The 24,885-nt window shown below is 40.6% G+C and overlaps 3 protein-coding genes across 3 annotated transcripts; all 3 read right to left on the bottom strand.

Moving 5' to 3' along the window:
• Positions 1 to 8,484: 8,484 nt before the first annotated feature.
• Positions 8,485 to 11,233, bottom strand: LOC149118557 (homeobox protein notochord-like). The gene is made up of 2 exons (XM_089282664.1): positions 10,893 to 11,233; positions 8,485 to 8,744 (listed from the first exon to the last, which is right to left on the bottom strand). The coding sequence occupies exons 1-2, from the start codon at positions 11,209 to 11,211 to the stop codon at positions 8,485 to 8,487; spliced, it is 579 nt and encodes a 192-aa protein (XP_089138790.1). The 5' UTR covers positions 11,212 to 11,233.
• Positions 11,234 to 14,007: 2,774 nt separating this feature from the next.
• Positions 14,008 to 16,860, bottom strand: LOC110043553 (uncharacterized). The gene has a single exon (XM_020749017.2). It carries the CDS (start codon positions 15,206 to 15,208, stop codon positions 14,231 to 14,233), a length of 978 nt encoding a protein of 325 aa, XP_020604676.1. The 5' UTR covers positions 15,209 to 16,860; the 3' UTR covers positions 14,008 to 14,230.
• Positions 16,861 to 17,713: 853 nt separating this feature from the next.
• Positions 17,714 to 19,810, bottom strand: LOC110043636 (5-hydroxytryptamine receptor 2A-like). The gene has a single exon (XM_020749112.2). It carries the CDS (start codon positions 19,090 to 19,092, stop codon positions 18,061 to 18,063), a length of 1,032 nt encoding a protein of 343 aa, XP_020604771.2. The 5' UTR covers positions 19,093 to 19,810; the 3' UTR covers positions 17,714 to 18,060.
• Between the last annotated feature and the right edge of the window lie 5,075 nt (positions 19,811 to 24,885).

Raw genomic sequence — 24,885 nt, 5'->3', positions numbered from 1 at the left:
AATGCCAAAAACAAGGCACGCAGTGTCAAACAAGAAGCTTCGGAAAGCTTAAAACATGATAGTTAGACATGCATTTTGTACTAATAAAAACACATTTTTATCTGCATTTCCCGCTCGAGAAAAGGTCGCATGTATTATGTTTTATAAACGTTCACCACGTGATACTCGATGCGTATTGCCACTGTGATAACAGTCCCCATGTAAGTTCAGCTACCAGTAGCGGATCTAGGGGAGGGGCCCGGGGGGCCTGGGGGGCCCCTCCCCCCTTATTTTGGTTAAAAGAAGAAGAAATCATAGAAGGAAAGAAAGCCAGTAGGGCAAGTAAAACAAAACCGCCCCCCCCGCCCCACCCCTCCCCTTAGCTCAAGGTGTGGATCCCCCACTGGTTACTTGAGACCTGTTTGTTAAACATGTTCGATATTGAATCTTTTGTTTAAAGATTTGTCTCTTCTGTCTATCCCTTTCCTACTGCCCATGCAGCTGGGCCCAGTTGTTTTGTTTTTTGATTTACGTGGCGATACGTTTTTCGCAATTTATTTGGCTTGATTGATGGAAACCTAAAGATAACTGCACAGTTATGTTAATAATTACTGTATAAGTGGACCGCAGCTATAGAGGGTTGTTATAATGAGTTAGCCTGCGTAGCTTGGCGGTTTAAGCAATTTTTTAAGCAATTTGAGCGCGAGCGTTGCCTCTCGACCAGGCTCCTTGCGGCTTCGCCGCTGGTTATCGCGGCTTCGCCGCTTTCTTAGCGCGCTCAAATTACTGAAAAACCGCCAAGCTACGCAGGCTAACAATGAGTTACACATGTAAAAGGCTGGGATTAAAAAAAAAAAAACCGCAATAAACTCTAGTTTGGTTTGCAAATTCTGTTGTCATGTCTTCAAAGCTTAAAATCTAGTTACTATTTGCTCTGAAATAAATAAATAAATGAAAAGGTTTAAAAACCCTTTGAAAACGGGCTTCTTACGAGGGTCGTACTGGAAAATATTGGCCCGAGGTAATGACAGAACGGACCGAGCACAGAGTTAGACCTGAACAAAAACTACCCAGGACCAAAATTTCCCCAGCACGGCTTGAGCAGCTAGGTTAGTAAGTAGCTTATTATGTGGCACTCGGTTTTAGTTGCAAATTTTGAATTTGCCGGCTTCCGAAAGCAAAAACTACACGGCTTATGAACGTTTCCATGGAAACCATCCGTATGGTAATCTCCCGACCAAGAAAAAACCAATCAGAACGCTAGGATTTACCTCAAGACTACCTTGCAATATAATAAATCAGGTTATTTTCGCTTAATCTGTTCCAGGCTCTCGGTCAGTGGGGACGATGGAAAAAGCAGCCGGCCGAGCGGTGTCTTGGAGAGAAAAAGGACAGGGCGCCGCCCGCTTTTTCGATCGTCCCCACTGACCGAGAGCCTGGAACGGGCTAATTTTCGCTCCGGTGCAGTGTTTACCTTGGTGCTCTGAGAGCATTTCCCGAACGAGTGGAGGTAATAAGTAATTTTAACACTATTTTGGCCACAAAGGCAGGAAAAACACCGTTCTGGTGTCCCCGCAAAAGGCAAATTTTAACTCGTGACCGAATTGCGTTGGTTTCCAAAGGTCCGTTGAAACTTGATGACCAGCATGCGCAACTGAGTCTTTAAAAAAATGGAAGCGAGAAGTCTTTTTTAAAAAAATTGAAATTCAGCTCGGGCCCAGTCAGCGGATGGTCCGGCGTCTACTTCATGTATACATATCATGAAGTCGTTTGATCGACCCTGGCATTTTGACCGCTCACGAGGACGATACTTTGTAGAGGGGGGATGTTTGCGAGAAGTCAACGTAATTCGGTTTCCGCTACAGAAAGGTATTTATCTTCTTTGTATTTCTTTGTATTTATTTACTGATAGAATAAGCTAGTTTTCTGTAAGTGAAAGCGTCCCACAAAGCGAAACTGGCGACATCATGACATCGGAGACAACGTTTGTTGCGCGCGCTTTTCGTTTTAACTGGCCATGATTAGTTAAAGCTTTTGCTGCGAATGTGAAAGACTTGTTTCTTCCCAACTACGTTCAACGTAAACACTTAACTTGTCTGCGTATTCAGGGACTGCATCAAATGAGCTTTTAGCGTGTTTCGATGTTATGGGAAATGGGCCAGCCGCCATTTTTGATTGCTGGTATTACAAGTCTAGTGACGTCCACTCACTCGAAACTTCAGTCGTCATCACCAGAAAAGTCGAAATCGACATGCGCAATTGAAACATGTTCCGTAACTCTTTTACGAAGAAGCAACTCCTTAGAGTGCCTGATATGTTTCTCCAGCACTCTCGCCATGAAGTTTTGGTCTAAAAACATCTTCATCTTCTTCAGTGCTAATCTTTGGTGACGGCGTACCAGCTACTAAAGAGTTGCTAGGAAGAGAGAGATCTTTCTCCACTTCCAATAGCGCTTCTGAAACGTCTAAATCTTTAGCACACTCCATTATCAACATGAGTTGTTATACTCAAAAATAAAAAGTGCTGAAGTATTTATACGCTTCAGTGCTTAGCGCATAATCAAATTGCCATGTGCTTTGTTGTCCCTAGGGCTATTCAAAATGCCGTGCACTTTAAAAGCGTTAATGAATGGGTGTACCTACCATCCAAGGTCGGTAATCTGCCTACTAGAGCATGTGAAAAGACTTATTAAGCAGTCTTTTAAACCGTATTGTAATCAAATGGTATGAAACTCGTTGTCGAACGAAAGAAATTCAACTCGTGTATCGACAAGCTTAGTCATGCCTAGCAGTGCTGAGAAATGTAGAGAAAGAGTGAAGGAGGGAAAGAAACTCCAGAAAAGTACAAAGAACAGAGGACACGATACAGAACAAAACATGCAAGTCAGATGCGAAAAACTGAAGAAGTGGCGAGAAGAACATCCTGACCTCCGCAAGGTCCAGAAGGAACATGAGAAAAGTGTGAGAAAGAAGAAATCGAAAGATGAGTTAGAATGTTCAGACGAAACAGAGGTATTACCAGTTGTAAACTTTGACTGCGATGAGGCAATAGCCTCAGAACAGCAACAGCAGGATTTAGAAGACTTGTATGCAGTAATTGGATCAGAACTGGAGCATAATTTAGTAGCTGATTTTGATCTGTCTTTACTTGATGTGAAAACGAGGCCATGAAACAAAAACGGCTCCTTTAGGAGCCACCACATGTCCTAAAAGCAATGATCAATGATAACAATGTTTTATTCTAAGACCATAACAAATCTGGTGTGTGGTCGGGGGTTTCTTTTCCGACTCTTTAAATTCCCCGGCTATTGGCAGTCACATTGATTGTCAGTAAAGAATATCCTCCTCCTCCTCCTCCTCCTCCTCCTCCTCCAACTCCTCCTTTTCCTCTTCCTCTACCCCTCCCACCTCTTCATCCTCCTCCTCCAACTCCTCCCCCTCTTCCTGCTCCACCTCCTTCTCCTCCTCTTCTTCCACCTCCTCCTCCACCACCTCCTCCTCTTCCTCCTTTTCCACTTCTCCCACCTCTTCCTCCTCCTCCTCCTCATGCTTTTTTACTTCTCCCACCTCTTGCTCCAGCTCCCCTTCCTCTTCGTCCTCCTCCTCCACCTCCTCCCCCTCCTCCACAAGTCCTTTGTTTTCCCTTTCTTCCATGATCGTAACGATCAACTAAATCACCAATAATTATCGGCCAAGAATAAAAATAATGCTTCAGCTGCTTTAATTCAGTTGAAGTAAGGAGTCTGTAAGCGAAACATGTCCTTATCGTGCCGTTATTGCCAGAGACCCTCTACACGTGAAGACAGTAGAATTCATCACGAGAAACACAGTTGTCAAAGGAAAAAACACCACAGGATATCCCAAAGATCCCATATCCTACCAAAAAGCACCATAGGATCCCTAGTAGAATAGAAATGGGAGAAGCGTTTTGATTCAAGACACCCTCTAGTGTTTTGGTTGTGGGTCCTTCTGGTTGTGGCAAGACTTGTTTTACCAAATCGTTACTCTTGGATCACTCAAAGGAATTGTTTGTAAACCCTCCCCCTACGATTCACTATTGCTAAGGGGCGTGGCAAGATGGATTCCGAGACATGGAAGACGCTTGTGTGCAATTTCATGAATAGATTCCAGAGTCAGACCATCACAAGTCATGGTTTCCGAAGGGTGGATTCCTCATATTAGACGATCTGATGGCAGAGGGAGGTGAGGACAAAGCATTGCCAGACTTATTCACCAAACACTCTCATCATTAAAATATCACCGTGTTGTACTTGTGCCAAGACATGTTTCCACCAGGGAAATATGCTAAGAGTATTTCTAGGAACGCCCACTCCATCGTAGCCTTCTGGCAAGACATAATGGATGTCTATCAAAAAGTGACCGAACGACCGTTTGGGTACACGGTCCTGGATTTACATCCTGCCATTGATGACAGAAAGCGCGTGTTAAGTCACCTCGTGACACATGAAGGATACCCACGCTGGCATCGAAGAAAGAGAAAGGATGTCTGATCCTTGACCAAAATGGTATATTAAATATTAGCTTAATCGACTCGGCTTATTTGAAGCACGCTGTCTTTGGTGAAGGTCGACGAGAATCATGGATGATCATTCAACAGATATTTTTGGCCAGTAGAAGATAACAGTGATGAAAACGTAGAAGAGGAAGAGGAGGTGGAAGAAGAGAAGCCTGAAGAGGAACAGGAAGAAGAGGAGGATAGTAGCAGCTCCGAAGAGGAAGAAGAAGCGGACGACGATGAACCAGATCTATGGAGTCTGTTGTGTCAAAATGTCAGGGAAGATCTCAAAGAAACCTACCTGAAAGAAGTCCAGCAGTTCCTGATAAGGGAAAATCCCAAAACTATGCCAAAAATGCTGCTTTCAACGTCCTATTACCTGTAAGTAGAAGAAGGCTACGAAGGACTTACTTAGAGCATCTAAAATGCACCATAAAGTCATGAAGACTCTTCGACGCTTTATTGAGGAAGATGACATGGATTTTGACGAAGCAGCCAAGTAGGCATAACGGAAATTCCTGTTAAGCAGACTAATGAAAAAGAAGTTACTCCCCGACGATGATGACGAAGAGGAAGTAGAAGAAGTGACCTGAATTAGCCATGTGACTCTTATAAGAGTGTGTGACTCCAGGGTTTTAGTCATTATTTGTAACACGCCACACATGCAAGATGAACTGCTCCAATCAACTGTCAGGGAATGACCAGAAGGTCGTCTGTAAAATGGCCTACCACAAAAAATATTATGCAAGGAACAGAGAGCGAATCCTGGCCCAACAAAAGAGATATCGTGCAGAGAACGTCGGAATTCTCAAAACCCATCGTTCATGGGAGGCGCGCTGGCCTCATGGTTAGTGCGCTCGTCTCCGGATCAAGCGGTCTGAGTGTGAGCCCTGGCCAGGGACATTGTGTTGTGTTCTTGGGCAAGACACTTTACTCTCACAGTGCCTCTCTCCACCCAGGTATATAAATGGGTACCGGCGAACTTAATGCTGGGGGTAACCCTGCGATGGACTAGCATCCCATCCAGGGTGGAGTAGAAATACTCCTAGTCCCTTCATGCTACAGAAACCGGGATAAGCTCCGGCCTGATAGGCCACTTGGCTCGCATGCAGACTTTACCTTTACCTTTTAAGGAACAGAGAGCGAATCCTGGCCCAACAAAAGAGATATCGTGCAGAGAACGTCGGAATTCTCAAAACCCGTCGTAAAAGATGGTATGAAAACAACAGGGAACGACTCGCCAGCAGACAGAGAGCCTATTGTCAACAGAACAAGGAGCACACCAGAAATTACCGAAAACAATACTGTAAAAACAACAGGGAACGGATCAACAAATATTGGAGAAGTTATTATGCCAAGAATAAGGAACGGATCAGGCGAAGACTTCATGACCAAAAGCAAAGAAAGCTAAGGCAGAATATCGTGCGTTTTGGGGCTAGGGGCCAAGACTCTGTGAAACTGGAAACGAGTCTAGTTCCCAACACTTTGTGTAATACCGACGGTTAAGACTTAAAATTGTAATCAACTCTCCCTTTGGAGTTATTATTATTCAATAAACGTTATAAAGAATAAGACTCTTTGTCTTGTTTATAACAATTTAGCAATTCATTTCCACTTGGAGCATTTCAATTATATTTTATTTTTCTTCTCACCTTTTACCCTATATATTTTTGCCTTCGCTTATTATTCATTACTCGTCAAGAGTTGCATTTACGCTAGGTAAAATTATTTCTGTTCCATTTTTTGATAGTGTTATTTTATTTGAGACACAATGACCTGCTTTCTGTAATTTTAGCGCAAACGTTTTGGACATCAAAGTTCATTTAAAAAATTGTGTGACAACAATAGAAACCGATCTTTTTACTCGATCAACATGGCAATGACGTCATATCTTTTAATGTTAGCACAAAAGTTTTGATATTAAAGTTCGTGACATTTGACATTGTGTAATGTTTGGTTTAGTGCTCTCCTTAAGAGAGGGGGACTGGGGACGCCAACCACTGTAGGTACGTTAATTCATTCTGATTGGTTCCCGATGAGTTCATTGTCCCATGATGCTTTGCACCACCGTATGTAGGCTAGACTCGGACCCAAGTCTCTCAGTCTGGCCGCTTGCCAGACGGACCTCTGTCGTTTAGGCCCACAGGACACTGTAAGTATCGAGTTTGAAATTGCGTGACATTTTTGGCGTGACCCTGGCGTGATTTGTGTCACCACGGAAATTCGTGAGACCGGTCCCAGGGCTTCGCGTCTGGTGGGCAATTTTTCCGACCAAAACACGGAATCCTGCGTTCATCCTCCTTTCTATGGGAACCTGGGGCCTGGTTTCCAGGTTTTGTGGTTTCACTGCTGCTCAGTGTGTCTGAGCCGGTGCTGCTATCTTGAATTTTCAATTCACCTCCTAATTGGTCTGATTTTTCAAGGTGCCCTCTTGGATTTAGAGAACAATAGAATCCATTGTTCTCGAAACAATAGCCTATTGTCTTTTTCGGCTCCTGATTGGTTACCGCTCACATGAGCCACCTATACTACTTTCTCCCGCATCTTCAAGTTCCTCTATTAATCAACTTCCCCTTGTTTCCTCTTGAAATAAGGACAACAACAACTTTGTGTGACTGAGAATGGGGAAGTGGGTGACAGAGTGCTCAGTAAATGATTTGGCCCCTTGAAGCCCTGGAGGGTGAAGAAAAACAAAACCTACAGTCCAAGGGGATGCAGACTGTGGGTAAAGAGGAGGGAGTGGGCCTTCTCTCAGGGCCACCGTGGGCATTCCTGGGTAGAGAGGAGGGAGTAAAGGGCCTCCTCTCTGATTGGAGGGAGTGGGCCTCCACTAGCCTAACTTCAGAGGGTAGAGACGGAGCTCCTCTAGTAATGAGGGTTCTATCTTCAAAATTTCACTCTTTTTGTTGCTAGCCACTTGATTAATGGCACAATGGAAGACTAGCTTAGCATTTTTAATCTTGTCTTGTTCTTTCTCTGACACTCGCCACGTTTCAAAATGCTTCTCTTTAATAGCTATTGTGTATTTCACCTTCTGACCTGAGCACTCATTTCCCCTTGTAACAAAGGAAACATGCACATTCATCTAGCATTGGACTTAAATGTTTTGCTTTCATTGCAGTACCTTATATGATTCATTCTTACTGCTGAATAACAGTTTAAGGGGAAATGGATACAGACTTCCACAGGTACTTTAATACTCTTCAACACCTTAACAGTATCAAGAAGAGACTTAACACTTAACAAAAAAGTCACAAATTGTAGTAAGAATTAAAAATGAATAATCCGTAAACAATAATGGTATCATGCCTACTTTATGGTCAGCCAAGACTATTCAGACAGACGCTCTCAAGAAATTGTAAACCTCTGAGCTCTTAGTGCAAATGGAATACAGGTCCAGTGTCTTTTAGTCTTAGGAAAAAAAACTGTATACGTATCAGTCACAGTGTGCCCTTGGCTGTATGAACGTGGTAATAGAATGGTTTCGTGTGAGGCGTGTAGAACGTTCTTAATAAACAAGTATAGGCGATGCAATACTGCCACATTCCGCTAGACCGAATTTTCTCGAATAATGAACCGTTCTCTCACTCAATTGTTCCAGAGAGAATGATTATTGTATTTCAAAACACAAGAATTCTAGTTGTAATGAAATCTCTCTGTGCCTGCCTCACTCTTATCTACTTGCCCCTGTCTGTAAGGGTCCCACACAACTGATACGTATTCTAAACGTAGCCATACGAGTGTGGTATAAGCTACCTGTTTAGTGACTTTAGAGCAGCAATATAAGTTTCTTTTTACAAAACCAACGACGGAGTTAGCTTTTGTGACAATACGTGTTTGCTCCAATCTAGATCATCAGACAAAACACCCATATAGGGATGCCTATAAACAATTAAGAGGTTTTTGATTAAATAGGGAGTAATCTTTCAATAGTTGCAATCTGTTTCCGTAAACAGACATTTTGTAGCATTCGAAGGACTCAACTTGTACTCAGTTCTTTGTGGTGTTGTCTGACTGTTGATGCGCATGTCTTCTAAACCGAATTCTCCTGTTTTGGAACCAGACCTTGACATGTTTTTCTGTCAGATGCAGTGCAGCAGCCAATTTTCTGCGCTCCTCTCCAGCCACGTACTGCTGTCTGGTGAATGTGCTCTCTAATCGCTCTAGCTGCGCAGGCGTGAAAATGGTTCGTGACCTCTTGCTAGATTTCCGCCCGTTTTTCTTGTTCTCATCTTGTTTGATGTCTGGCTCTATAGTGGCAGCAATCGTTTGATTCAGTTTTAATTACGTTTTAACTTTGTTTTCTTAAATGATCTACAACAATTTTGCACCACAACGTTTTTCTCAGTGATTATGAGAGGAAATTGTAATTTCAGTAGTGTAGAGCAAGTTGCTGATAAGGGAATATTTTGAGAGACTGAGAAATGAAGGTCGAAGGAGAAGGAGAACAAATCTCTCAATAAGGCTGATTTACATGATTTCTATTCTGTCTGCGATAGTCGGTTGGAACTAAGGGCTTAAAGGAATTCTCAGGGATTCGGAAACTTTTTCTTTAGTATAACTGTGTTTAAAACTATTTTGTTTTAGTATAAATCTACTAGCGTTCTGTGGGAGGCGCGGTGGCCTCATGGTTAGTGCGCTCGTCTCCGGATCGAGCGGTCTGGATTCGAGCCCTGGCCGGGGACATTGTGTTGTGTTCTTGGGCAAGACACTTTACTCTTACAGTGCCTCTCTCCACCCAGGTGTATAAATGGGTACCGGCGAACTTAATGCTGGGGGTAACCCTGCGATGGACTCGCATCCAATCCAGGGGGGAGTAGAAATACTCTTAGTCGCTTCATGCTACAGAAACAGGGATAAGCTCCGGCCTGGTGGGCCACTTGGCTCGTATGCAGACTTTTTACCTACTAGCGTTCTATCACGAATGCCGTTCTCTGATTAGCTACGCTACTCACTATCTGTTCCGTAATAGATAGTGAGCAGCGTAGCAGTGTGCCCTTGTTGACAAAATTACGGCAGCTTCTTGGCGTTTTCGAAGTGTCTAAAAAAAGGATTTGAACGACTAGTAGATTTATACTAAAACAATTAGATTATTCGCTCTCGATTTCTATACGTGATAGAAATCTCAAGCTTATAATCTAATCGTTTATTAGTAGAATTCTACTAGTATACTAATGCAAATGCTGTAATCTGATTGGCTGAGCCATTGAACACTATCGGCCATTAGTGTGCAGTGGCTGGAGGTCGTCTAGGAAATGATGACGTTTTTTCGTTCTTCCGAAGTTTTGGAGGAAAATTTCGATACAAATGGATAATTAAATTCCCGACAAGTCTAAAGGAAGGACATTTACGGTTTCTTGACTTTTAAAAAAGTTGAAATTATTGAAAAAACTGATGCGCGCGAGCACACAACTTCAATTTTAAATGACAAGTCAATCCGAGCGATCTTTTTCAGGCGCAAAGTTTAATAGTACGTCAAGAAAATAATTGAAAACCCTTATTTGAAGTAAATTTCAGTTAGAATTCTACTAAAACAATTAGATTATTCGCTCTCGATTTCTATGAGGTGATAGTTGAATAGGCCGATTATCACCTCATAGAAATCTGGAGCTCATAATCTAATTGTTAATTAGTATCACCGAACTAGTGGACTAATGCAAATCCTGCATTTTAATTGGAGGATTTCCTGCATTTTAATTAGGACTATTAGTAATAGTCCTCGAGTAGCGAAATTGGCGCAATCGAGCGTGAGCGTGACGCTTTGTTTCGTTTTATTCTCAAAAAAATATTTTTTTAAACTTGCATTTACTAACTTTATCATTGCCTTTTCTGTCCGACTAGTCGGGTGATACTAAAAGAATGAGACCCTTGGCCCGTAAGGGCTACGGGTCTAATTGTTTAGTTGATAGTGAGTAGCGTAGCAGCGTGCGCTTGTTAACAAAATGACGGCCGCTTCTTTGCGTTTTCGAGGTGTCTGCTAAGAGCATGAAGATAACGTTTTGAACGGCTAGTAGATTTATACTAAAACAATTAGATTATTCGCTCTTGATTTCTATCCGGGCTACGCCCTCGTCAACTATCACGAGGTACGTCAGAAATTTCAAGCCGTTCCGCGTGAATAGAAATCGTTCTCGAACCCGTAGAGATATAATAAATATCTTACCAACCTCATCTTCTCGGTCCGTATTCTAAGTTACGGATCCTCGTTTTTCCCCTTCGATTTATGGCCCTCGCGCTTCGCAGAAAAAAAAACTTACATTACAGCCCTCGAACTCGGTTAGTAAGAGGTATAAACCAAACTTTGACAGTTGTAAACAGTCTTGTGTAATATACGCGTTAAGTCATCAATTGTTGCGCTAAAAGTTAATGGTGTATTTATGACAATTTTACGGACATACCTTTATCTGCTTGCCAGTTAACAGCGCATACTCCCTGATGACAGCAATGATGATGAGGAAATGGGACTGAACGATCAAAAGAACCAACATCTCCAGTCAGCAGCAGTTGACCATAAGAAGGAAAGGATTGTGCCTGGGGAGGAGAGTTCGACGATGAAGACAAAATGGCGCGGATCGAGAAAGAGCTGGAAAACTGAGGACTTCTTCCATGTTCATCAAATTGGAGATATTCCACCGGGGATTGCGCTGAATTTACAGAGGAAGACGGATTCGAGATTGACGACGAATTCACAGACGTAGTTGGAAAAGAGGAGAGCATCTTTGGTGCGCTTTTATCAGCTCTTACGATGGGAAAAAGCATTAAGCGTAATGCCCTCGGCTCCTAAAACCTCGCGTTTTAATCATCGTTTTCTAGTAGACATTTGTTATCTCTCACAGGAAACTTGTTGACTAGCACGCCATGGCGTGGTATTAGTTTTAAATTAAGGCAATCGATAGCATAATTTTGTCCTTAGTTTGTCGAATGTTGTTCTGTGTTTCTTGTTAGTCTCACCGTTTGTAAGCCGGCTCTTTTGTTTATTTTGAAATTGACTCTGAGAAAAATATAAAGCAGGTGTAAATGTCTCAGGACTATTGTTACTGTTTTTGTGTTTAAATGGCCAATATGATTCGTACTAAATGCGACTCAATAATTAAACCGGAACATTAACAATAATAACCCAAATGCTGCACAAAAAAGGTTCCATTAATTGTATAACTACGGTACAGATTAAGACACTTAAAAACAAAACAGGCGATTAAAAAATTACAATCGTCGAGTAATACACGAGTAATATTAGAGTCAGGTTAACAAGCGCCGCATTCGGCAAATCTTCGTGAAGTTTTCCGAAGAATTCCGATATTATTTAGTGTTCGATCATGAATGGCATTAGTGTTCTCGAAGTCACAAATCATCTTGCGCCCTCTGCATACGTAAGCTCAGTGCTGAGTGCTTGTCCTTTGGTAATTGAAATTGCTATTTCTCAGGTAAAAACGTTATTAAACTTGCCTGCATGAGGCCTCGAAATATTAGTGTCCCGTTCTGAAAAATTGAGTAAGTGTCTTCAGTTGAAACCTTATTTTACTCGTCAAACTTATGTTCTCGTTTCTTTTTTCGAGTGTTCAACCAGTTTTGTTGTAAATGTTAATGGCTTTCATACGAAACAAACGTAAATGTGAGTTTCCCGTGCTGATCAATCACACGACCAGCAGTTGTTATTTAATTGGTACTAATTGGGGGTTTTATGATTTCTTCTCTTGTGTTAGTGGGAACACGCGATATTTCATTTACTTTTATTTTTCACTTCATGATTTATTTAATTTTTTGTACTTCATGATTTATTTACATTATCTAGAAGTAATATTCGTAAATCCTTTACAGAAAAGGCAGTCACTGAAGTACAATAGATAGGCTCATTACTACTTTTGTTGTTCCATTTTATATTACGTAATGTTACAATTATTCAGAAAACGCGACCTGACTTGAAACGATTAGTATTCGAAGCTCTGACGTGCTGTTAATAGCTGCTGGAATAAGACTTAGAAGTCTCCGCAGGTAGTCCGAAACCTATCACATCTATCAAAGGCACAGCTTTTCTTGTATTAAATATGGTTGTAAGATTAGATCAGGAACTCGTAAGGGATTTTGCACGACGTTAAGTACCTCTTTCCTTTCCTCTCGACAATATGACACTGGTCATGCATTATCTTCGGAATACATGATCAGAGGAAAAGATATATCAGCTCATTTTCTTGTTATGCTAACGTTGCCACTTTTGTTTGAATTCAGGTAATTTGTCCCAGAAAACTGGTGGCATGAAATAAATGAGAGCGAACCTTAAATTTATTGAAAATAAATAAAACAATCGGTAAAGTAGAATCCATATGACACATTACACCCCCCTTATGAGTTTCTGATTAAAGCTATTGTCTTTATACTTTAAGCTATTTCAATGACTATGTAACATATTATTTATAGCACGTTATTAGCCACAACAAGAAGGCGTCCCATCAAGTAATATTGCTATATTATAATATTTGGAAATATTCATTTTAAAACTTAAGCTTAATGCTATGGAATAGAACAGTGACCCCTTGGTACTTTACGCTAGGCATCTTAAAGACTTTAAAAGTGTAGCAGCTCTCGTAAGCTGCCGTTGTTTCATTATTGTAGCAGCTGTCATTGTTTTAGGGCTAGGGGCATTGTTTCTGTTGTTTGATCTATTGTTCCCTTAAAGTGTATAGAGCCATTCATTGGAGACATCACAAGAACTGCTGTGACATGACCCAAAGATTTTCTGCAGTCAATATGCAACAAAATTAATTTGTTTAAAAACGATGGTCGCGCCCTTCTAGCCTCCGCCTTGGTAGTTATTGATCAGAACACCTAAGTGGAACCAGTACTGAACACATTTCTTTTCATATCCTGGTGCAACCATGCAAACCTCGCGAAATTGCTGTCTCTATATTACAAGTAAAGTATTCATTAATAACTTTAATTTAGAATATCTGAAAAGAGTAAAAGACTTAAAATGAAACCAATTCGACTGTACCAAAGCAACTTTGGTCTGTAATCGTACATGTGATGAAACAAGTCGGACTCGACGTCTGGACCCATACAGATGTTCAAAAAGTGGATATATCTTCCGGATAAATCACTATCCAGCGGATAGCGCGGTTTGTTTTGTCAACACTTATTCGCTGGATAGCCATTTATCCAGTGGATAGCGTTTTCCACCCTTTGAACAACTGCGGCCTACTAGTTTTTGTAGCTCCCTTCGGCGTATCACTGAAAATGATGATGATAAGTCCGATTTTGTTAATGGCTTGTATGATTACTGAACCAATGGGATTTCATACGGTCCTTTCAACATTACTACACAATCGCCAGGATCCCTCAATTCAGACCAAGCGCGTCACGCAAGGTAGTGAAGACAGAGAAAATCAGTTAATTTAAAAAGATTGTCGAGTTAAAGGATTGCGACCAACGTCTATTAACCTCCAGCCGTCAGTCCCTGGATACAAACTGCTAACAAAACCAAAACTTCCTTGCTGAGCCGGCCTGATTGCCCCTCCCTCCCCCCCTCCACCCCCCTTTCCAAGAACTCTTAGCCCTGGTAGTAAGTTTACCACTTGCATCACGTGACCCATCCTTGTAGATCGAAAGATTTTCATTGCTTGGAATGTGTACTCAAATTACGCCTCCTTTCCGTTCCAATAACTTCGAGTGGGGAATTTCTGTAACTGCACTTTTGTTGGCAGCTCTGTTTTACAGTGGGAAAACAGCGCTACAGTTATAATCACACCACACTGCTTTTCACTTTGTGTTGAACTGATATACTCTCAGTGCCAGAATGAGTCCTGTCCGTAATCGGGGACAACTGACCACTTCCAACCCGAGCTCCCTTGACAGTCAATAGTACTTTGAAGGCTCTGGTGAAACTGGGCATGCGCCATGCATAGAGAAACTGATTGGCTGAACAGTTGACAAGAGCCATTAAAAACTGAAAATCCCGCAGCCAATGAATGACGTCACAGGCACATACGTCACAGAACAGAATGACGTAAATCATGACACAGGAAGAAACATTGCAACAAATGAAAACGAAGAGGACAAAAATGAAAGATCTGGTGGCTTTCTTCTCGTATTTTAATCTCCGCTCCATCATTCGATCGCCGCGTGTCGTTTCACCATGCTCGATATGGGTGTGCAGGCTTTGGTAGATTCGAATATAGGCAAAAGTTATGATGACAAGTGTAGCGATCACAGTCGTGTTGGCAAACACGAAGACAAAAGTGTAGAAACCGGTTGCAAAGTAAATAAACGAAGCAGCAATAGAAAACATCCATATGCCAACGGATGTCCAAACTGCTCTTGATCGCGAGTACGTTCTTCTGTAAGTTGAAGTAACAGTGAGATATCTTTCAGTGGCCAGGGCCGCTATACTGAGCATTGATGCAGTACAAGTGATGAAATAAGGAACATGAACGATCCCGACGCGGTTCATGACCTCATACCTTAAAGCTTCTCTGACATGAAACACGACAAATGAAGGCTCCGTGATAACACCAGTGATGAGATCAGCGATGGCAAGGTTAAGGACCAAGTAGTTGAATGACGATCTGAGTTCTTTGTTAGGGTCTTTAACGATGGCCCAGCATATTAAGATGTTCCCTGGTACTGTCACAACTAACAAGATCACTGACAAGGTTGCGGTTGTCACTGATAACTCAAATGGTGCTCTCTCACCTTCACACAGAGAGCTTCCAAACGACATTGTTGTCAGCGACGACTTCAACCTCCACGCTCAGCTCGTATCCTCCGTCAGTAACGATGTCTACTTCTCTGACTTTCAGCTGTATCAAATACTCTATTTCCTAGATAACGTCACGTTTTAAGTGATACTCAATTCATGTCCAGCGAAGTGACGAGATCAGGCTAAAGGTCTTGAAAAGACGTGAATAACATCATCAATCGTCGAAAACTTCCTACAAATTAAGCAAAACTGGTTAACAAAATCTGGGCGCTTTTAATCAATTTATGCCACAGGAAAATGTCAAAACAATGTCAAAGTAACAAATGAAAACCGAACAAGGTTTAAAACATCTCGTCAATTGCTGGCAAACACAATAAAAACTGGAGACACCGTAGAAAGACAATTAATCTTTTTTAAGAACAATTTAAATTTTCCGTCGGAAGAAAGCAAATTTGAAAAGTTATTTCTCGAAGGAAAATTGAGATGTTTTAGTTTCAGTTTTCGAGCAAATAACATCAGTATATTTACTCTGTCTGTTTACGACTAAACAAACCTAGACATGTCAGTTATCGTTTACATACCATATTTACATGTTATTTTTGGAAGAGTGGAAAATATGAGAACATACAGGTGATTTTCAATATCGAGGTCCGATGCTGTGAACTAGATGTGAATACCATTCAACTTGTCCTGCTTGTCGAACATTACAAACAGTGTGATTCCAAGAACCCTTTGTTATGTGCAAGATGTTATTGGCGAAAGTCAGTTTGTATTCTAATAAGCGGTAACAAACTCAATTACCGGTCCACTTATTACATTTATTAAAACCAAAAATTTCTTGTCGGTTTCTTTTGTAACCGACTAATCAAGAGTAGGAAGTGGGACATGGCCTCATCTTAACAGCTGAAACCAGAACAATGACGTAAAGTAATTGACATTTGGCACATAGCACTGTTATTACAAGACATGGATAAAAGCCAAAATATACCTACTGAACTAATGGGGTTTGTTCTTTGTTAAAACTGAGGATTTTCTCGTAAGAGCTATGGCGGAAAACCTGAACTGGAAACTACTTCCTTAAAAGTTCGGGTACAAAACTACGTGCTCTCGAGAAAAAACAAATGTATGATTATAACAATTTCTTATTTGTCTGTAAAGTTATGATTGTCATAATTTCGCTGTATGCATTTGCATGCGGTTAGGTCCACTCAGGTTTGCTTGCGGTTAGTTCTACTCAGGTTTGCTTGCAATTAATTTCACTCAGGTTTCCTTCCGGTTAATTTCACTCAGGCTTGCTTCCGGTTAATTCCACTCGGACAGTTCCACTCAAGTTTGCTTCTGGTTAGTTCCACTCAGGTTTGCTTGCGGTTCGTTCCACTCAGGTGTGCCAGCGGTTCGTTTGCTTGTGGTTAGTTTCACTCAGGTTTGCTTGAGCATAAAAACAAAAATCTGTGTGGAATAACCTTCATGTAAAAATAAGTGTGTAATCTTGTGAAAATGTTGTACTGTAAGAGCAGTGTAACTACCATAATGTAAGTAATACAACGTGATGTAAGTAGGGTATTTCGCGCAAGTAGGTAATTTATGTAATAAAATGTAAGTAGTGCTTTTTGTGCGTGCGGAAATAAAAAAAAATGTGCAATCTGCTTTAGGTCCATGTTAACTAAGGTCTTCCGCAGACTTCTTGATGTGCAATATGCGTGCCGCGAAATTATGATTATCATAACTTAAGAGGCAAGTAAGAAATTGTGATAATCATAATTTCGGTCTCGAGATCACGTAGTACAAAACCATTGCTGTCCCTAGAGCCGCCCGTCCCTACTAGCCAGCGAAGCCTTGGCATGAGGAAAATTTGGCGCTGTAGACACATGACTTGAGTTGATTGGGAAGATTCTTGGACTAAGATTTTCATTAACTTTTAATTCAAAGTAGTTTTCTTTTCCGAACATAGATAGAGGCACTTTGAAAACGCCAAGAAGCGGCCGTCAATACGTTAACAAGCGCACACTACTACGCTGCTCACAATCTAGCTTCTTGAGTGCTTAGCAAACTTCCCAAGTGCATTCGTTAAACAATTAGATTATGAGCTCGAGATTTCTATCGCGTGATAGTTGACGAGGGCGCAGCCTGAGTTAACTATCACGCATAGAAATCGAGAGCGAATAATCTAATTGTTTTAGTATAAATCTACTGGTCGTTCAAAACTTTATCTAAGTCATCTTCACAGGAACTTTGAAAACGCCAAGAAGCGGCCGTCAATACGTTAACAAGCGCACACTACTACGCTGCTCACAATCTATGTTATAATAACCATTGGTAACACTTTCCAGTTGTTCCAGCTTAGTCCAGTTTGCTGTGCTTCAGCCTCAAATCTCATCACACTAGTCGAGAATATTTTCAGTCAAGCAAAAGATAAGCAAATTATTCTTTCTTACAATCGTCAGCATAACGAAAGAAAGGCAATGTGATATTTCCACATGCCAGCAAAATGAATGTATATTTGTTCCATTTACTTGAACTTTAAAATTAGGGAGTGAAAAGCCCGGCGTTCCTTTTTTAAACTATCCACAAAACTGTGTATTGAATTAGTAGCGCGCTCACTGAATACATACATACATACATACATACATACATACATACATCAAGATGCATCTTAATGCGAAAGAAGACATGACCAGACCTGAATCTGAGTTTACTCAGAGCAATGGCCGAATTTCTTTACCATTTTTTTTTCAAAGATCTTCCTAGTTTTCTAGTTTGTGAAAAAAAATCAGTATTTTTTACTTCTTTCACCTGAGGTTCACAAAATTGTTTGGTTATGTGTCCATTTGATACTATCTCCACTTCTACCTGCTAGCTTCTCGCTATTTCGTTCAGTTCGAGTCCATCATTTTAAAACGCAGGCGTTTAATTTTATAATTCGCGTGCGATGGCAAGCTTTCCATCCTCGTTGTTTTCTTAGCACCTTTCTCCTCGTTTTCGTCTGCAATTTTCTTCACCCAATAGGATTGTCTCGAGCGATTGGCTTGCAAAACAGAGGTCTTGAATAACAATGAAAACGCTCTGCGAAAATTCCTCATTCTCATAGAGTAAAGCAAATGATTGGTGGCTGAAATCACCATTGGCAAAATAAAGTAAACATCACGCAAAGTGTTAATGACGTCACAAGAGCACGTAGTACAGAAACCTATGACATATGTAATGATGCATGATGGGAACACAGCGGAGCAGAAAAGCGTCAACATCATCATGAAAGATCTGGTGATTTGCCTCTCCGTCGCTAGGGCTCTTCGTTTTATGTCATTATTGTGTGCTGAATCCCAATGCCGCACGTGATCTTGCATTGTCTTTGCAATACGTTTGTGAGAAATAACGAGAATAACAAAAACTACCAGCGTTGCCGTATTAGCGAATACAAACAAGAACACGTAAAATTCTACCACAAGGTAAATCAAGGGAACGCTGAACGACACGCACCAAATAACAGCAGAGGTCAGATATCCGTGCCTTTGCTTGAGCCTTCGGTGAAAAGGTGACGTAATCGTCAGGCAGCGGTCCACTGTCAAGGCTGACAGGCTCAGAAGTGAGGCCGTAAGTGACATGAAATACGTCAAGTGAAATATCCAGAGCACCTGCAACTTTTGTCCTTTTACGGCTTTCTTGATGTGATAAATGATAAAGGCAGGCTCGGTTACACAGCCAACGATCAAATCAGCGGCAGCCAAGTTGATTACAAAATAGTTGAAAGGCGTTCGTAAGTCTTTGTAAGGATCTTTAATGATCGCAATGCACGTCAGCAGATTACCTGGTACAGTTATGATGCACAGAACACTGCTAATAGCAACAGAAGACCATGAAATGTACCGAGGAATATCCTCCTCATGGCAGCCCTCCGAAAACGGCATATCTGTTTCAAAATTTACAAGTAAAATTATTCTGCAGAATACAAATACTGACTTCCTCGAGGTGAACTCCGCTTGTTTAATTACTTTTAATAGTGTAACTGGAGTTGCCAAGTTGTCGACTGCACTGGGTTATCACTCCGGGAAATTGTACTGTTAATACTGGTTTTAATGTGCTATTTATCAGCATAACCGTTTCAGTAGTTTCCATGCAGTGTACCGTCCAACTCTAAAGTGCTGGCGTTTTATGCACTAAACCATCTTATGGAAGAAATGGCGAGCTTGGCAGTCTTCTGATGACTGACAAATGATTCGACATTTATGCTTTTGATCAGCCTCGCACCTGTTAATATTTCAGCATTAAGATATGTAGAATAGATTTTGATGTAAGGAGAGCGTCTTTGGAGATCTGTTTCACTTTGAGCTACGGTGTAAGAAACACATTAAACCGCAAATCACACACTGTATGAAAGCCGCTTATTGAAGTCGAGAAACTTTATATTGTACACCAAGTGTGAAAGATCTAGAAAACAATATAATCTGAAGGAAACAAAACATATAAGATAAACAAAACTGAAAGCTTTTGCCGACCACTTTGCAAATAGTCTGAGCTTAATTTCCGCTCAATTTGCGTTGGTATTTGATTTATTTTAAAGAGGAGCGCTAACAGTTTCAGCTTATAATGCCGCTACTAAAGACAGGTCATTTCCTAGGGAGCACTTTGTCTGAAAAAAATTGAAACTTGATCTATTATGGCTTAATTGGTGGAATTTGCAAATGCGATAATAGTTGCATTGAACGTATAATACAGACTAATTTTAGTCAAATCGGCCGGGAGCGATGAGAGGTTGCAGTATTCGCAAGCTAATTTGCTTTATAATTAAACATTACGCTATTGCAGGTTGAAGTTAGCGAAATTTTCTAGATTACGTTACGAGATGTCGCGAGATCACGTAACGCCCTGACTAGACGTCACGATGTTCTAAAACAGCCCATGAAATTTCTTGTAAATTTCTTGTATCAGTAAAGAACGTCAAAATCACTGGCGCAGTGGTTGCATTTTTTGAATGGAAATTTCTAGACACGAGGAAGAAATTGAAAGGGCGGTACGGGCAATTTGATGAAGACTGCAAAAATTCACTTTGTTCATAACAGATCTTTCGGCATCTTCAAAAACTTCAAAGAAAACCGGAACCGTTTCATACAAAGATACCACGCGACTAATTTGGCGGGAAGTGTGCATATACCTCAGCACGTAGTATGCTCAGCAGAAACAAGAGCAAACTATACTCTCGAATCAAACATATAAATTGTATAAGGTAACATTGGGTTTGTTTTAAAGTTTTGTTGAACTTTGTTATTACTGTATTCAAACAGTTTAATTAGAAGCCCTTAGCTTCTTATCAAACTTATGAAGATTAAGTTGTGTAAGCTTTATTTACATCAGCCGGAAAAGTCGGCAATCGTTTGTGCAGTGAAAATGTTTAATAAAATAGTAGAGAGACATAGTGGCACCAAATATGAGCCTAGCTACTGGTAATTAGCGCATAAGAACTGAATATGGAAAGAAGAAAGAAAATTTGGTTCTTAGTATGAAAAGTGTAATCTATTACCGTATTCTATTACTTACTTCTTAAACTGCCGATCACAGCAAGGTTACAAAAGGATATCTGTATGGTCAGATGAATATAGTTTTCCACTAATCTTAGAACGTATTCTCGCGGCTACACGTTCAGCTAAACTCAGTGGTATCCCTTAATACTGCATTGACAGATCTTGACTCTTGACTTAACCAGGATGTTACTAAGCTTAACATCCAGGTGATTTTCAACCCACACAATTTAAATACATTCGTTAGAAGTTTGTTTTCTATTCCATAGCACTTCAGACTCTTTAAATCTACTCACGAGAATCACAAATTAAATAATATCTGTAGGACCTCAGAGCTGTTCTTGAATGTCTGCTAATGATTCCCTCCCCAGCCATTCCCAGTAAACATTTTTAAAAGTGACAAACTAGCTAATGAAAATACTTCACTTAATATGTATCAGCCTTGTAAGGCTACCAAGTGAAGATACAAGTCCCTAAATTAAGTGATTTTTGAGACTATATAGTTAAATTTCGGCAGTTCAGGAGCCTTCTCTTTTTAGAAACGCGGAAGGCGACAGTATGGGAATCACAAATTTACGGCCAGTTTTCTTTTTGTTCATGGAACTATGCGAACATCAGGTTTTTGCCCGGGGTTTTGCTTTGTTTGGTGCGATGAGGAATATTCAGCACTCTTAGCAGAAAAACATGTACAAACAAGAGATGAATTAAAATACTTACTTAACCCCAAGGAGCGCGACTTCCCCGCAAACAAGAACGTGAGTAAGTTCGGTTAAATCGATCTCGGAAGCTATACTGACGGATGAGGACTTTATATTCGTATAAGCTCAAGGTGTCTTTGATTTCTGAGGCAAAATTGACTGGGCCTTCGTGTTACTGGTCGACATAATAAATTGACTAACAGATGGTGTATATATGCAACTGTTGATTGCTTTCATATTCAGGGACACTTTAGGTGAAAGTAGGGGAAATGTCACTTGTCTTACCTACTGTGGTGCTCGATGTGTCACGTTTTCGTTGTGTTTTGGCTCAAGACAGATTAAAAGGTGAATTTATTTTCACTGGGTGTTCCTGTTATGACCGGCGAGTGGCCTCTTTCTTTTTAAAGGTAAATTCGGTTTTCCTCCTGCAGTCTTCTAGCCCAATTGCTGTTGTATTTGTATTCACGTCTGCTTTTAGCCTGCGAACAGGTCCCCAGCGAGGGCGGAAAAAATATTCGGCGAGCGAAGCGAGCTGTTTAGCGTGAAATAAGGAATCCGCGAGCGAAGAGCACTAGTGGGAGGGGGGACGCTTTCTCTCGTCACCAGAGCGCTTTCGGCTCACCCCGCTCATCGTAGACCACAAAAAAACCACACTCGGCTAGCTCGCACTAAACCCAACCGGGAGCCTGTTCACAGACTAATCTGCTTTTAGATCAACTAGCCCTTAAAAGCACAGAGTTCTTATGGCGTGAAAAGTAACATCATTACAACTTCCTATATTTGTTTTGCCTGCTTAGGAAAGTCAAATTAAATTTTGAAATACCATTACCAATAAAGCGTTCCTAGCAATATGTACTCTAAATATTTTAGTATTAGTTTAATTCACCGTTTCTTCCTTAAACTGAGAGAACTTCGAAATAGATACCTTATAAGTGCTTGCCCTGATTTTCGCAGACAGTGGTTTACCCGAACGACCTGCGAAAAAAAAAAGGTTACCGCGAACATTAATGACTAAAATTTTAATACCTTGCTGTATCAAAGATTCGCCGTGTTCATACCCGTTTTTTTCCTGTTTCGCTTAACGGAGAAAAGGCATGATCACTAGCCTGCGTAGCAGCCGTTTCCTTTACTTTTCCAGGCGGAGAGATCGAACAAGCGAGCAAGCAAGCGGGCGAGCGAAAAAGCGCGCCTGGGGTGAGCAAAAAATTGGGGAGAAGTGGGGAGGGGATGAGCGAGAAGGTTCACTCACTTGCAGTTTCGTTCCCTCCGCGAGGTTTTTTGGAAACGCCTGTTACGCAGGTTACATGATCATAAACGCTGACCTATGTCTATGACGCTGTCCTTTGTCGCTGACAAACATTTCAACCTGTTTCAAATTTTGAGTTGTTGAGGTTCTGTTCAATGTTGTAAGTTATAGTCAACTATGACCTCAAAATGTGTTGCGTTGATTTTAAGACTGGTCTTCTGTTAACACGGAGCAGTAGTTCGTAAATTAGCGAGAAATTTGCTGGTCCCTTTCAACATGATTTTTATGCCAAATCCCGAAATTAAAGTTGGCAAAATTTGCCTCGTCCATTTTTGCGAAATTAAGTTCTCGCGTTATCATAAGATGTTAACTCTGTGTTTCTTGATGAACTTGAGGCAGGGACTTAAATTTCCCTAAAACGCTTAAGCTTATTACAACTAAAGTCAAACTCAGATTCATGATTATGAATAAGACGTAATAAAAGAGAATATCCGTGGAAGAAGAGGATAATATCAATCATATATCCAGCGCCATTGTTAGTCCTTGTTCATCTTGACATAAGAGCTCTATGGACGGAAGTGTCAAGTAGTTGGTTTCCGTAAAGTGTAACTCATCGTAATGGCAAATAACTTGTGCGTTTTCTTTTCTATTCCTTTTTTATTTCACATTAAAGAGTAAATTTGATTTACTTAACTCGAGTGCCTCCTCGAAATGGCGAATATTTTGTTTTGCAATGAATTCTGCTATATCCTTTCAACGATTGTAACAAAAAATTATTTTTCATTTAATCGCAAAATTCATTGATTGTACTCACCGGATATTTATGCCAGCACTGCAGTTCACTCGTTTCGTGTTCCAGGCGTATCAATTCAGCTACGTGGCTGTCGACTGTGTCTTAAGACAATTGTAAAGGTCTTTTTAAAGAGGAGTGATCACATTGTCACTCAAGCCACTCAATCACGTTGAAGGCTAAATGTAAAAAAAGGAAAAAAAGACCGCGTATTGCTTTTGCTGAAGAAATCTGCACTACTAGTCTTCTTGTTGCGTGTGAAAAAAAAAGGGGCAAGACCTGGAAACTACACGCTGGTCATCACATGTTCCTAACCGAGAGCTGACTGTGAATGATCCTCTAATCGCCAGAATTTTAAAAAAGAAATTTTAAAAAAGGAATCACAACACCTAGTTTGAGCTTTTGAGTTTTCTTGTCACCTGCGGAGTATCTGACTGACCGTGTTTGTACTTCATGATAAGAAGTCGTTTTTAATCGACTGAAAATTAAAACATATGAATATTATGTTTATTTGAATTCATCATGACAAATTCCTGTTGTTAGTCTTTATCGTCTATCTTAATTCTTCACGCCTCAAGGTTTACTGTCAGAATATTTTCATAAATTTGAATTGAATCAGTTACTTTTGCCGGTGAAAGAGCCCAGGGGTCTTCATATAGTCCAGTTTAAATTATTCAGTGCATTAGATGTAATTGTCAGAAAATATGTGGGTTTTTGGCTTTCTCTTTCATTACTGTTTTCTTTTAAATCTTTCTTGTTTTATATGTTTCTGCTTCCTCTGACAGATAAGATTTTAGTTTTTAACCAAAAAAGCCACCAGATGCTTTAAAACAATTTGCCATTGAGGAAAGTCTTGTATTTATTTAAAAAAGCTAGATGTGAAGCTTGACACCTGTGGTCCCTTCGGGTTTAATTTACTTTAAATTTCTGCGGTCTAAGCAAGTAAAAAGATTGCCTGCGTAGCTGGCTGTCTTCGACGCACGAAGAGGGTATAAATTATCAAGCTACGAGGCCCCCTCGCTTGCATGACAGAGTCTGCCAGCGTCGCCTACAGCACACTGCTGTTTTAAACACTTCTTAGCTTAGAGACTTGAATAAAGGAATGCTTCTAGTTGACCTAACTTTTAATCACTCTTTAACGCTTTGGGCTTAAAGGTGATTAAACACGCGAGATCAATCTATCAGGTTTTCCTGCATCGAGTACCTTAGAGCAAATTAAAAACGTTTTGTCCCTGCTTCAACAATTTTTAAATACACCTCTTAAAATTTCTTATGTGTTTCAACCCCTTCAGTGAAAAAACTTTGAAATTCAACTTTCAGATTTTAAATTTTGTATCCGCTCAAATCTTCTGTACACAGAATGGTCGTTTCCTTCCGATAAAACTACAAGGTCATGTCCAGACCTGTTTCAGTTCCTTGCTGACATTTTAGGCTAGAACTCTTTATTTTTG

This window comes from Orbicella faveolata, unplaced genomic scaffold (assembly GCF_042242905.1).
Source record: "Orbicella faveolata isolate gen_17 unplaced genomic scaffold, um_ofav_v1 contig_1, whole genome shotgun sequence".
Classification (NCBI taxonomy): domain Eukaryota; kingdom Metazoa; phylum Cnidaria; class Anthozoa; order Scleractinia; family Merulinidae; genus Orbicella; species Orbicella faveolata.
This window is presented reverse-complemented; position numbering and strand designations above follow the sequence as displayed.

Bases quoted from the DNA above. Each gene is read 5' to 3' on its own strand.
- LOC149118557 (XM_089282664.1), bottom strand. From the start codon at position 11,211: ATGCTCTCCTCTTTTCCAACTACGTCTGTGAATTCGTCGTCAATCTCG. The intron at 8,745-10,892 runs GTATGTCCGTAA...CTGCCACTATAG, and splicing joins TAACTGGCAAGCAGATAAAG to AGCCAGACATCAAACAAGAT.
- LOC110043553 (XM_020749017.2), bottom strand. From the start codon at position 15,208: ATGTCGTTTGGAAGCTCTCTGTGTGAAGGTGAGAGAGCACCATTTGAG.
- LOC110043636 (XM_020749112.2), bottom strand. From the start codon at position 19,092: ATGCCGTTTTCGGAGGGCTGCCATGAGGAGGATATTCCTCGGTACATT.